The sequence below is a fragment of the Amblyomma mixtum genome, chromosome 8 (genome assembly GCF_055824585.1).
Source record: "Amblyomma mixtum isolate Tamu chromosome 8, ASM5582458v1, whole genome shotgun sequence".
Taxonomy (NCBI): domain Eukaryota; kingdom Metazoa; phylum Arthropoda; class Arachnida; order Ixodida; family Ixodidae; genus Amblyomma; species Amblyomma mixtum.
In genome coordinates, this window is record NC_143019.1 from 26,006,582 (window position 1) to 26,021,471 (window position 14,890).

Consider the following 14,890-nt stretch of genomic DNA (forward strand, 5'->3'; position numbering starts at 1 on the left):
TCGGCAGTAGTAACTTCCGGTCACATTGTACTCTGTTTCGTACATGAGGTGCAACGCTGTCGAAGATAGCGCTCCTCTTTGCGCTGCCTACATTCGCGACCAAAAAGTAGCGTGCTCCTTATGGTGAGCAAAACGTAATAAACGACTTGCTGCAGGTTTATTCTATGATTAATTTGGCATGGTCTTGATCAAATGAGCGCTCATCACTGACGACACGCTTTCGCTTTGTCTTGCATTGAACCCCTCGGCCACAAAACCAGCGCGGAGTAACAAGCGTCCCTTTCTTTATTCAAGCGGACTATCTTCGTACCTTTCACAGCGTTGCACCTGACGCATGAAACGCAGTATAAGTGGTCACTCTCTCGCCCCACCGCGGCCCGTCGGAACACCCCTCTTTCTCCCACCGTACGTATATAACTGCCGCTCACTTTTGTCTTCTAGCTTCCAGATTCTGTCATTGTGCCCAGCTGCTGTTGTAAGTGGCAGGTCCCCAAAGGGCCTTTTTCTATCACCTACTAAGTAGCGCAGTTTTGACCAAAAACAGAGCTCCAGCAGCGCATATTCTTTTTCCTTACATCGAGCTATAGATGGATGCTTTTCTTTCCCCCGTAAGTCAACTTCGTTGACCGAATGCCAACGTGTATCATTTAGGAACTGAGTTCACGTTAGGCGGAGCTCTTCTTAATGTAATGCATAGAAAAGGCAATGCAATTGGCAAGGGTTTAGTAATAAGTTAATTACGCATTTATACCTTGTCCTTACGCTATTCTATTGGCGTTTTTTGTTCGCAGACTGTAGTCATCTAGAGTCATCCGATGGCCGCTGAAGAGTCCGACTTCGCTGGTACGTTAATACGCTTTTATATTCGAAACGAGTTTCTTATGGTAGTCTTGGAATAAGTTCGAAATATAAAACGCTGGTATCGCTTCGCACGTTATGTCCTAATTTGAACTAATGCTTCTGCTTCAGGTGGTGTATTCAGTGGAAGGGTGAAGAAAAAATAGTTACCATTTTTTAATAAAGCCGACTACACGGCTGAAATGCATACCTCTGTATAAATACACTTGTTTGTAGAAATACACATCCGTGTAAAGAGCACGACGTCGAATGAGCAGAGCTGTTCGTGCGTGAAAATACAGTGAACATGAAATGATTATTTGTTTCTTTTTCCCCGTAAGCAATACCCTCGAGAATTGTGAAAGCGAGCAATACAGATTTCCTTCAGTGCGATGCGAGCCTAATGCACAATGCTTTCTATCGAGGAAGGCGGGAGCAGGGCGGTCGCTACTGGATGCCGTTACAGTCACACAGTGTAACAATGTCCCCTGTCTAATGTTCATCATCATCATCATCATTATCATCCTGACTACACCCACTGCAGGGCAAAGGCCTCTCCCATGAGTCTCCAAATAACTCTGTCTTTTGCCAGCAAGGGAAGAGCAGTTCGTAGTTGGTAGCGAGGTGCTGGAAGTAGTAAGAGAATATGTCTACTTAGGGCAGGTAGTGACCGCTGATCCGGATCATGAGAGGAAAATAACTAGAAGAATAAGAATGGGGTGGAGCGCATATGGCAGGTTCTTTCAGATCATGAATGGCATTTTGCCAATATCCCTCAAGAGAAAAGTATACAACAGCTGTATCTTACCGGTACTCACCTATGGGGCAGAAACGTGGAGGCTAACAAAGAGGGTTCAGTTTAAGTTAAGGACAACGCAGCGAGCTATGGAAAGAAGAATGATAGGTGTAACGTTAAGAGATCCAGAAAGGGCGGAGTGGGTGAGAGAACAAACGCGGGTTAATGATATCGGAGTTGAAATCAAGAGGATAAAATGGGCTTGGGCAGGGCACCTAATTCGAAGGCAAGATAACCGCTGGTCCTTAAGGGTTAGGTGGGCGGATGAGATACAGAAGTTTTCGGGGATACAGTGCCTAATGTTACATGGCAGAAAATCATCGAGGTGCCCCGTAGTGAGGGCAACGCGTGAGATAATTTTTGGAATTGTTGGGCCTGCAGAGATGTGCAAACAGGGCGCTGGACGATGTGAGACACTGGCGGATAAGGGCAGAATTGTGTTACTCGTACTGACGAGCACGCGTAGAACGTGCATGCAGTTTCGAGTTTCGACCGATAACTTCCCCAATCAAGAGCCATAATTTAATAATAGTCACGACGCTTTTTCAGGATGGTGCGCCTCTTACTGCTACATTAATAAAATTTTTTCCTTAGAGTATGGTTTTTCCCATGGACGAAGCGATTCGAGTGCTTGATAATTTATGATTACGGGCAGATTTTCTTGAAATCTCTCAAAAGGATTGGTTACATAGAGTAGTAAATCAGTATAGCGGATGGACAAGACACACATGAATCGAAATTATGTCGTTTCGGTGCATTGATAAAGCGGTTATTGTAAAGTGTGACAACACTTTACACTTTACAAAAGGCTACATCAAAATGCTCGCTGAGTGATTAATTTTTTCTGCACAGAGAATAACAACTCTTATATCACAGTGTGCACATGTTGGAAAGATTTCAAATGACAAGCAATGAGGGAAAAGCACCCTTTTTTTTATACCATGCTGAAAATAGTTCACCGTTTAGCTAAGCGTGAGGACTGAATATTGATTGGTAATTTTCAAGTATCGTATGTAGAGTTTTCTCTTGGGCGGTAAATCACCAGTAACCAAACATTCAGAACCGACAGCAGCAAGAAGCCCTTCCAAAATGGAGGGTAAAAAAATGCACAGAAATGGTTGGAGTCTTGGGTGAGGTTCGCCTAACCGGTAATGAACAGAATCGTGCGAAAGTAGAACAAACGCAACCAAACGCTATACCCACGGTTGTCTGGTGACACTCCGGGGTCCCTCCAAAGCTGAGACCAGTTTTGCACTGCCAATTAAGCTAATCGTCCTTTGATGTTTCTTTTCACGGATTTTGAATTTGTTTGCCAAAAAGTGGCTAATCCGCCTCAATCCACTGCGATGATTTCTTTATCCACACTCGTATACTTTCAGCGCGCGTATTTCTTGAAAGAATCAACAACGTTCTTGCAGCGCTCGAAAGCCGCCTGGAAAAGGTGCTGGACGCAAAACTCCACGATATGCCATCCTTGTACACCTCCCGACTGGAGCCTGAAAATGAGGGCATATGCTCACAGCCTTATACGGTGGCTGGTCTAAGCAGCCTTCGACGGAACGGACCGCTGCGTGTCGTCTCCAAGGAAAAAACGTCACTTCGATCAGCGGTACGTTTGGCTGTTCCATGATGCGTAACTTGATAAGAGAAAATCTGCGAAGGGAAACAGTTTTCTTGTCTGTAGTTCTTTATTTTCTATTTGACTGTTTTGCTTACGAAGTAATAATATTCGATGTACAAGACTATTCAAAACACTTGAGCTATAGAAAATTGAAGCGGTAAGGGAGTTTATCTGGGCTACAAAGAGCAGGCTAGTGTAATAATCAACTGTAACATTGACTTCACCTGAAGTGCCTTTGTTGTTTGAACTTGAGAGATGGGAAGGGGACGCAACTTTTGGACACAGTGTTTAACATATAAAGCGGGAAATTCCTAATGCAACAGAATAAAGATTGTTTTGAGCAAACGTGTTGATTGAAGTTTTCTTAAAGGACCAGCGGACGATTAAAAATTATGTGTGAAGGAAAGCTGCTTAGACGCTGAAAAAAAAAAAAACTGTGTATCTACGCCCTAATTTAGAACGAACCAGTATTATCTCAAAGATATGGATTAGTTAGCAGCGCAGCCATGTGGTGTTACTATATCACCGCTTGAAAGTTAGCTGTTTGCGTAGTACCAGCTGTGTAAGGCACCTTTACAAGTAACTACCCAGCCGGCAATGTCTGCGTGCAAATGCTGCAAGAATGCAATGTAGGTGAGACCGGACTAAAGAACCGAGACGCGTTGTAAGTTATCTGACGGACCCGCTTTTTTCGCAGGTGGTGCAAGTTCAGCTGACAACCGAACGTCCGCTGATAACATCTCTGCAGTGGGACTTCGGATTCGGCAGTCCATGCGATGTTACACATCACGGCCTGAACATTGTGCTTGAGATTCCATTACACATTAGGCATGTCCATGGGATGACTCATAACGGCTGTATAATGTCTCCTATGATTAATCAACAGCCTATCAGGTTCTCACTGTCGTCTCCACGGACCACTATCGACGGTCGAGATAAAAGAGAGGGCGACGAACTCTTGACATGCGCGCAGCACACCCAAGAAAAAATGTTCGCCACAGCCGCCATCCAGAAGTCTTTGGAAGCAGACAACATCGTGCGCGCGATCACGAAGGAGCTGCGTGATGAGCTAACACAAAAGGCGCTAGCTGAAGCAGGCCCAAATTGCTGTCTAAAAGGCAAGGAACACAGACCGCGCTGCACGTTTGCAGCAATCAGACCAAGATTGGCGTGTGGACTATTCGCACCTGGTCCCTTGCCTCCTAACTTGCCTAAATAACAACTACCGGCGATTAGCTGCTGCAACCTTCAATCGAAAGAGCACTTGTCGAGCTCGCTAACTAGATGGCGGAGCACGTCCACAACGCTCCAAAATTAGCTTTTTTGCGCGGGCGATTTGAATCGATCATATGCGAACGATTGCCTATGGCGCGGTAGCGAAAGATTTAAACAAATTTCTCTCTCAAGCTTCTCTTTTTTTCCTTGGCTGTCGTGAAGTTAAAAAGACTGTTTGCGTCTGGGGTGGGGTTTATATGTGCTCTTATTCTCTTTGCATTTTTTTTTTCATGCCCACCATGATGTTCCTGTCGCTCTGGTGGGCTGTTGATTGTCTTTTTAAGCTTTTGTGCACTACACAATTGAATTTATGCGGGGAGAAATGTTACTGCAAGTTTTGAAGTGCCACATATAGTGTCGGATTCCATTGCCTACCGTACGGGCGATGCAAACCTTGTCAGGCGTTAAACACCTTCAATCTTGTTCCTAACAGTATTAGCTTCTTTATTACGAAAATAAAATGGTTTTACTACATGCCGGAAACGGCGCGTATAATAGTTTTAACACGCGGTTCAATATGTCATACACTTTTAGTATACGCCCTTACTTTTAGTCAGTGATTCCAAACTCAGAGAAAGCGTCCTTGTCTAAGAGAGCAGGACGCAGGTTTAGGTGCGATTAAAACAGTCGTTAAGCGCTGCGACATGTTTCGGAGCCGTTTTGGATTCTTGTTCAGGGATGAAAATAGAGGGAGAATAGGTAACTCTGCCAAAGCCCTGGGAAATCATGTTCACCTTTGGTGTCAGCTGAGGGTGGAGGAACTACGAGCCAAGTACGCACAACACCTGTTGGCAAGGTGGAGGGAATGCGCTTCGAAGGGTTGCGAAATCTGAACATGTCGCCGTGGCGCAAAAGGCATAATGATTTCCTTTAATTTCTAAGCGTATTATGTATGTATGATTATCCACGAAGCTGCTGGTTGAACAGATAGGGCTCGACGTCTAAGGCATTTGCAATATGTGAATCCTTTGTGTCGACACTGTTTGCTCTGGGAAAGTGCAGCGCTCATCTTATGCAGGCTAACCATTAAACCTAAAAAAAATTATTTCGCCGATGATTGGGACGGAGAACTTCACACCTGAATAAACATCATGCCGCTATGATGCTGGAAATTAAGTAGTGAAGGAAAGCGAATCGTAATGGTTACGAAATCTTTCCACAAAACCGTTTCCGACCAGATCGCATCATTCTGGCAGCACTGGGCCAGGATTCTAGATCATGAAGGGGTAGTTCCCTAGAAAGATTTGCACCAATTTTCGAAGAGCAGTGCTAAAGGAAGATGAAAGATGCAACTTAACGGAATCCTAGCGCTAAGAATGCAATATATTGATAGTCACGAAAACGTGCTCATCACTCGGAAATAATGGTTAATATACCTTCTCATCCTACAGCAGAACTGCTCATACATAGAAGGGAGAGTCTGAAAAGTTAGGTCACCGTGGTGGCTCAGTGGTTATGATGCTCGGCTGCTGCCCACAAAGACGCGGGTTCAATCCCGGCCGCGGTGGTCGAATTTCAATGGAGGTGAAATTCTAGAAGCCTGTGTACTGTACGTGCGATGTCAGTGCACGTAAAAGAAACCCAACTGGTCGAAATTTCTGGAGCCCTTCACTACGGCGTCCTTCATATTCTGAGTCGCTTTCGCACGTTAAGCCCTATAAACCAAAACCAGCCTAAAAGGTTCAAGTAGCGGTATCCTAAAACTAATTTCTTCATTAAAAATGGTTTCGCTATCACACGTGCGCACAAGTTAAATTGCTAGAGATTGCAGATATATCTAATTTCTCAATCTCATTTTAGTACCAAATTATACATTAATAATTAAAATATCCTACTGCAGAATAAATTTTTATGACGACTTTAGTTAACGTCATTAACCTGCTTTAACCACGTCTTCACTAATGCCAGAAAAAGTATAAAAATATCCAGTGTCTTAGGAAACTACTGACACTTACACAGGCCAATGCACAAGCCAGCATGAAACTGCACATTGACCAATATCAAATTTGTGCAATAATATCTAGTGGTTTATTGTAGGTATGAAAGGCTGTCTCTAGGCCGACAAAGTATTAAGTTATAATTTTTTATTTTATTGGATACCAAAGCATTAAGGCCCGAGTAGGTTTTTTCAACTGTCGCCTTTACAAAATCCGTACTCAATCGTGATTAGCATTTGTGTTTCCTGCAGAACGACGTCATGAATAAATGGTCTGTTTTTTAAAATGCTTGCTAGAGATTTCAGTATTGCGATTAGGGTATGTTTTTTTTTTTTGCTTATGAGTTTTAACGTCCCAAAGGGACTGATGCTATGTGGGGCGCCGTAGTGAAGGGCTCCGTTACTTTCGACCACCTCGGGTTCTTTAACGAGCACTGGCATCGCACATTACATGGGCATCTAGAATTTCGCCTCCATCGAAATTCGACCGCCACAGTTGAGATAGAACCCGAGTCTTTCGGGTCAGCAGCCGAGCACCATAACCCCTGAGCCACCGCGGCAGCTTTATCAGTGTATAGTTACCATAAACCCTTCTAGATCCATTTCTGTATATTGGTCTTACCATAATCGTTTTCATGGCGGTCAGGATTTCAACTCTAATGAGCGCTTCTTTGATGTTATAAACCAATCACTCTTTTAAACTCTCAAAGTAAGTTTCTCACTAAATCGCCAATCCTAATACCACATGTTCCTGGTGGCTGTGCCTTGGGCACGATCTGCAACACGTCCTGTACTCCCGACTCAGGGACAGCAGACAGATAAGCTGAATCATCCGAAGAACGTGTTATGAGCTGTGGCTTTTGTATCAAACCTTGTGACAGCAGGCATGATGCGTACACTCCGGTGAAGTGCTCCAGCTGGTCATGCCGTAAATCGGAGCGATCCTGTTTCCCTTTCCGCAAGCAGCAATCTCCGCAATCTCCCTGTGCAAGTCACCCTGTTATATTTCAACATCAAATTCGAAAGAAATTTTGCAGATCAAGTACGCTGGCAGTCATTATATAATAGGAAATCTTAATGAACATCTAGATACGGATGTTACGGCGGGCGCCGGCTACTTCATGCTATCTGGCAACTTTAGCGGCGGGCGCTAGCTATAGATGAAACAATGGCTGAAGATTCGTGACAAGAATGATAAGAATAAGTTTCGTGACAAGATATCGTCATGGCTTATCTCACGAGTGGCTGGCGTATAAGTGAGCGCAATGCCTCATGAGGGGAAAAAAGCTGATATTACTGTTGAGATAACAGCGGCGGGAGGCGCGGACAGTTAGTGTGACTCATACGGAGGGGGCGGCCACAAGGGGCTGCACTCGTACTGAAGCCCTTTTCAGGCGCCAATTTCGGGCGCTGAAAATGGCGTGCCTGGCATGGGCGCTTGATTTCGATACTTATTTAAAGCTCGCCATCTTAAAATGACTCGGATTGTTTAGAGGGAAGTCCCTTCATACTTTTTCCCACATTCCGGACTATATTTCGACCCTGTAGACCACATGAGTTACCGCTCCTTTCGTGGCACTAGCAACTGTCTTCTCATCCTATAACTGCATTTAACTGTAACTTTTAAGTTCAGGAGAAACACTAATGATATTATTTTACCCGGCGTTTTAAGGATCGTCCAACCCGCGCGGGATTGGCTCTCCTTCGATCAATTGAAGGTCGCCTGTTGTAACCCAGATCACCTTTCAGATTTCCCATCTCAGCTGCCAGCCTCGCGAGCTTTCTCAAGTTGCGCGAGTTGCTAGTGACAGATCTTTTTTGTTCGCTGAGTGGTCGTATACTCATTGCAACAACGTTCAGGAGATGTACTGTTAGAACCACTTTGTGCTGAGCACATTCAAATACAACATGATGCAAGCTTTCCAAGTGGTGAGGTTGTACTCGTAACACTTTGCAGCATGTTTTAGCAGATATACTTCGACTGACGTAACCACTGTCAGGAGAGTACGGTCGCTAATTGAAAGGACCTTTTGACACACTTTCAGGCGAGTTCCTACTTTACGAGCACGGAAAACCGAGACCTGCATTTTGCAGGACGCCGCTATTGCAGCCAAGTGCAAACATGCCAACACATAAGTGGGCGTTCTTTGCATCAGCGAATGCACAGCGAAATCCAGCTAATCAAAACCCGAAAGTGGTTTCGCAGTCGAAGGGGACGGGTGCAGCGGTCCTGCCGTCGTCGTATTGCTCTAAGCTTAGCAGACTCTTCCCTACTCAGGCATTGCTATCGACGGCATGATGTCATGAAACGGCTCTCTAATTGGCCAGATGAAGCAACAAATCACGGTTCACACCTCCGGAAGAAGCATCGTGGCGGCGAGTGATGCATTTTATCTGCTCAACAGATCACACTTGTCTGCGCGGCCGGAAATGGATGTACTCGGACAGTGAGCGATACGAAAGCTTCCACCTGCTCAGAATGAATCAGGTAAATAAGAAAAACAGGCATATATCAAAGCTGCAGTCTTTAAATGTTCACTGAGGCGGCAATTTTCGCCGCTTGTGCCGCTGCTGCATAGTAGTAGTAGTGACTTTATCAAAATAATAATAAAATGAAGGAAAAAATTCGCAGTGGCTTAGCTTGGTTTAGCCCGGTAATTGCGAAAGCAATATCCGTACCTACGCCATGGTACAGCTGGTAGTTTAGCTGGTGGTGGTGCTTGTGGTTAGATTTGTGGGGATGCATCGGTTATACAATCCAATCCAATCCAAACCAATACAAACAAATCCAATCACATACAATCCAATCCAATCCATTCCAATCCAATCCAATCCAATGTAATCTAATCCAATCCAATCCAATCCAATCTAATCTAATCTAATCTAATCCAATCCAATCCAGTCCAGTCCAGTCCAATCCAGTCCAATCCAATCTAATGTAATCCAATCTAATCCAATGTAATGCAATCAAGGTCAGATGAAGGTCAGTGGCGGTCACCGCCGCGGCACGATGGTGGTCAGCCTGCAAAGTGCAAGTAGTATTGCTTTCGCAAGAAAAGATTTTTGCTAGAACCTGCATCTGCCATCGCTATGGGAGGCACTGGAGCTTGGGCAGCGGAAATAAAGGGATAGAAGACAGACTGGAGGAATGAAATGAAAGAGGTGAAGGGACAGTCAGAAAAGGACAAGGGGGAAAGAAACGCAAACATTATCGGTATAGGCAGCCTGCGGAACGCTTGCTGCCCCTATCGGCGGTACACACTTCCGGTCACATTGTACTCTGTTTCATACTTGAGGTGGAACGCTGTCGAAGCTAGCGCTCCTGCTTGTGCTGTCAACATCCATGATCAAAACATGGGGCGCTAGTTGCGCTGAGCAAAATAGAATAAATTCTTTGCCTGCAGGCTTGTTCCGTGATCGGACGAGAACAGGCGTATTAGGCATGGTATGGCTCTGAAAATAGTCTTGCAAAGCCGGCGGTGCATCTCCTCTCCCTGAACATTCAGTGATTTCGGTCGCTGGACAAGCAGGGGGCTGTGATGCACTTCGCCCGCGCACGGGACGTCTGGATTCTCTTCCTCCAAGAGTGAAATTTCGATCCGCACACGACATGACCAATGTCGCTGCCAGTAGCTGCCAAAAATGGCGCTGTGACCTCAGGGTCGTGGCAGACCCCACGAAATCTCGAAACATGATGAGTAGTTGCTGTCACAGATGGCGCTGTGATTCAGATTGGCAGGCGCAGGATCCAGGCGCAGTCACTCTTCCTGTGGACCTAGGGCTTAAAGTTAATAATGGTCATGTAAATAAATCTGCAGTGGAAGTTAGCAAAAAGCGGTTGGAGGATTGGTGGCTGAAAAGCAGAGATGTGGCGTAAGGTTAGAATTGTAGGAAACCGTAGGTAAAGATGATGGCGATTCTTAATGAGAATTGCCAACACAGTAAACAAAAAATAATAAAGAAAGAAAAGGTGAGCATGGTGGGAATTGCCACCACCCCGTTTCAAAGGGGGCGCTCCTATCCATCCATCCATCCAGCAGACCCCACAAAATTTCGAAACATGATGAGTAAGATATCACGCCTAAAATAAGTTTTCGCCTTCTCATCTATGCATAGCAGCCTCTGTTCCGTCGGCTCATTAATTATAGCTCAACCGACATCATCATCTGCAATGCTTCTTCAGCATAGCCGCTTCCAAGATAACGGATATCTAAATTTACGAGCCAGATCTTGTGGCCGGGAACAACGAAGACGAGGTTCGATTTTTAGGCAATAAAAATTTTGGCATGCGTCGCGACACCTTACCGTTTCTCTATAAGGCTTATATGAGCCCAATTCTGGAATTCGATTGCCTCTTGTTCTCTGGTAGCGCAAACTACAAGCTGCAACTCTTAGCCTTACTGGAAAGGCGTGCTCTACGGCTATGCCTCGGGCTCCCAAAATCATCTTCAAATGCTCTCCTTTATCTGGAAGCCCGTATTACCGATCTATACTGCCGCTTGCAACTACTCACGGTGCGTTTTTTCCTCATGTCCTTTGACCCGGCCCCCGGTGTTAATATTCCCATTTTTCTACCCCCCCCCCTCCCCACACACACACACACACACACCTGTTTTTCTCTAATCATTGGCCACGTTATCAGCTTCCGCAAGTTAGGTTCACGCAGAACCGGTTAACCCCGTTTCAGGCCGATCTGACCTCCTTGCAATGAGTTGCTGACACGCAGGCTGACCCCGTCTTCTATTACGACCATATCTTTCCGTCCCATGCAAAACACATGGCAGCAAATATCCTAAATGCTCTCCTTGCTGAACACTTTTAGCATTTTCCTCATCATGCTGTTCTCTACACTGATGCTTCCGGGAGCTGTGAGAAGGCGGCGATTGGGATATATTCACAGGATATGGCTTTCAGCTATTCCATCGTATTCCTTATTATACTCCTGTATTCTTTGCAGAGTTTTTGGTTGTTAGTTTGGCTGTTTCTAAAAATTCCGAGGCATGTAGCACGGGTACTTTTCCTTGAAGACTGCCTTTCAGTTTTAGTCTCTCCAAATTTCCAGCATCTCTCTATTGAAGCGTTCCCTTACGTTTTTTGTTTCGCGCACACTAAGAGAAGTCCACTTTGTCTGGGTACCTGGTCATTCGGGTATCTATTTCAACGAGGTAGCTAATTTATTGGCAAGGTCAGCTCTCACAGCCGCTGTAATCTATCTCGTACCTCACCTCATTCTGTTGGAGAGCTCCCGTTTCCAGCGGTTGCAACATATATCAGCCAGCTAGGATGATCCGTTGCTGAATACCGCGGATTTTCAACATTTAAAGTTCCCATGGAATGTGCGATCGTTTAAGTCAAAGCTGTGTGAAGTGTCCATGACGCTTTTGCAATGCAGAATCCTCCACCTCAACTTGTACTTATGCAGATGCGGGTTCGCCACGACAAACCTTTGTAACTCATGGAGAGAAGTTGAAACAATAGACCATTTTCTCCTCTCTTGCCGGCGGTTCGCATTTCAGAGAAAACAGTATTTGGAGGTCCCTCTTTCGAGGTTAGGACTCCCTCGCTAGGACCAGTTCTGCTCTCGTATGGTGCGAGCGCCACGGGATTCTAGTTAAGCGCTATTTGCGGCTACCTTGAATTGAATTGAATTGAATTTTATTTCGGATTATCAAGAATACTGGAGCCCGGAGCTAAAGGCAGATAAATTCTACCTGACGGGGCTCCGGGCCCCAAGCAAAAAAAAAAAAACAAAAAAAAACATACGTACAGATATAAGTTTACAGCAGCAACACTGTGGGGCAATGTTTAAAAAGAAACATCAACACAAAAAAAGGAAATGAATGCATCCACTGAAGCATGAGGCACGCATTGCATAAAACACTACACAGCGGACAAGGCCTTAAACATAACGCATCGACCAAACAGGGAACAAGAAAACAGCGTTAAATACAAACAGTTGAAAGAAGGTAATGTTTAATAACACTTTTAAATGAACGAGCAGTTTTGAAATCCTGAGACAAGGTATAAATGAATGGGAGTTTATTAATTAAGACCGAAACAGCATACGAGGCCATCTGCATACCATAATTAGTTCTAATGCGAGGAGTGACGTATCGTGTATATCTGAGGGAGTGTGGGTCATGTTTAATGAATGTTGTATTGAAAGAATTCAGATTCAGATTTATCTTTTTGCAAACATACACAGCAGTTTGAAGCAAAACAATGTCTTCTAAACGAAGTATTTTGGATTTAAGAAAATAAGGCAATGTGTGGTCTTGTGTTCCTAAACAATAAATGGCTCTAATTGCCTTTTTTTTTGTACAGTGAACAATGAGGTAAGATTTTGTTTTGAGGTGGTACACCAGACTAGCAAACAATACTTTAGTCGAGATTCTATTAGGGAATAATACAGCATTGTTTTAAGCCAGACGGGTAAAAGATTTCTATATTTGTTGATGATGCCTAGGGACCTTGAAAGACTTGTTTTTAAGTTTGCTGTGTGGGCATTCCAGCATAGATGCTCATGGAAAATGACGCCGAGAAATTTTTGGGATTCTCCCCTTTCTAAGGTATAGCCTGCAAAGCTAAGGTTGAAACTATGCTGAATTGGTTTGTTTCGCGCGCGAAACAATACGTACTTACTTTTTAACACATTTAGCTGTAGCTCATTAGTGTTTAACCATTGCCCCAGTTCTACTACCCAGTTATTGCATTTTGTTTCTAGGTGTTCAGAATTTTCGTCAGAAAAGAATACATTAGTATCGTCCGCATATAATGCAACCTCTTGTGTCAGTGGAATGTTAACGAAATCATTAATATATAACAAAAAGAGGAGCGGACCTAGTATAGAGCCTTGTGGAACTCCGTACTTCATCATTCCCGAAGATGAGCGCGCACCATTAATTTCTGTAAATTGAGGGCGGTTGTGCAGGTATGCTCTAATAAGTTGTAGTGGTGTACCTCTAATACCATAAATTTCAATTTTTTTCCGGCAGGATATCGTGCTTAACTGAATCGAAAGCCTTTCTAAAGTCCAAAAAAATGCCTGCGGTTAATTTCTGTTCCAATAAGCTCTTCGCGATGGTATCTTTGATCGACAGAAGCGCGTCTTCGGTTGATTTGTGTTTTTGAAAACCGTACTGCTTGTCAGTAATTATGTTATGTTTGAAAAAGAAATTTGATAGTCCGGTGAAAATAACTTGCTAAGCCACCTTAGAGAAAACAGGGAGAAGTGAGATGGGGCGGTAATTATTGAAATCATTTCTTGGTCCACCTTTATGAAGAACGATGACTCGTGCTTTTTTCATATCTTCTGGAAAAACACCAATTACAAGCATGCGATTGCATATATGTGCTAACGGGCCACAAAGAGCTCGTGAAGCAGCCTTAAATGGCCTAACATTTATGTTGTCGTAGCCAAATGAATGATTTGATTTAAAGGATGCGATTACCTTCAGTACCTCGCCAGCATCACAAGGTTCCAGATATATTGACGAACTCAAGGCATGTTGCATATAGCACAGAAATCCAGCGTTGCTGCTCCCGCGGAAAGGGAAGTCACCCGAGGAAAGGAAGTTAGAGTTAAACGTATCTGCCAAATCAGTGCCGCTATATTCGGAACCATTAACGTTGACGGAAACTATGGTACGTTGTGCATTTGGAGAGCTAAGTGTTCTGAAAGCCTCCCATATCTTCGCTGTGTCATGGGTATGCGCAGCATCAGAAAATTTCGCTGTAAAGTACTGTAACTTGGCCTTTCATAGGTCAGAATTTAGTTTGTTTCTCGTTTTTTTGTACTCTTCAAAATCCTCTGTTACGATTACATATTATTGCAACTGGCTGCTTACCCTGTTAACTGCATATAAAATTCCACGGCATATCCAAAAAGCGTATTTTATTTTATTCTTGGTATATCTAACCTAATTTATTTAAAAATTTAAATAATTAATATATTTTCGAATTTCAGTCATTCTACTATTCTACTTAGTTTCTTTTTCCGCACATATACCTCCTTGGCATTCGCCACCGTACCTTGGCCAATCCCCCCGCGTGGGTATGTGCCATGTTTACTGATGAGAAGAAGAAGAAGAAGAAGAAGAAGAAGAAGAAGCAGCTCGTGAGCCTGCCCCTGCCGTTGCTCTTTCGAACCCCAGCACTCGAGCTGTCCGGTTGCTCTCTCGCCTGATCCTGCTAAGACTACCCGTCGGCCTTTTCACGAGCCAGGTGCGCCCTTGCTTGGCCCAGGTCTACCTGCCTTGCCCCTCCACTTCTGCCCATCCTTGGACCGTCCACTGGACAGGCGCCTGTGCCAGCACCACCCCGGTCTCGACTTCTCCCAGGTAACGATCTCAGAGAAGGCTTAGCGGCTACAGCTTTACCGCTCCTGTGGTCCTGGTCCCGGACGCCGCCCCCGCACATCGATGGA

At 44.5% G+C, this 14,890-nt stretch overlaps 2 protein-coding genes across 2 annotated transcripts in view; both read left to right on the plus strand.

The window, feature by feature from the left end:
- Positions 1–14,890, plus strand: part of LOC149331763 (membrane metallo-endopeptidase-like 1) — a 607,819-nt gene that overhangs the window by 467,771 nt on the left and 125,158 nt on the right. The window lies entirely within an intron of this gene.
- LOC149331778 (uncharacterized) lies at positions 458–14,828 on the plus strand. The gene is made up of 5 exons (XM_089555752.1): positions 458–475; positions 792–843; positions 3,052–3,242; positions 3,952–4,315; positions 14,710–14,828. The coding sequence occupies exons 2-5, from the start codon at positions 816–818 to the stop codon at positions 14,826–14,828; spliced, it is 702 nt and encodes a 233-aa protein (XP_089411878.1). The 5' UTR covers positions 458–475; positions 792–815.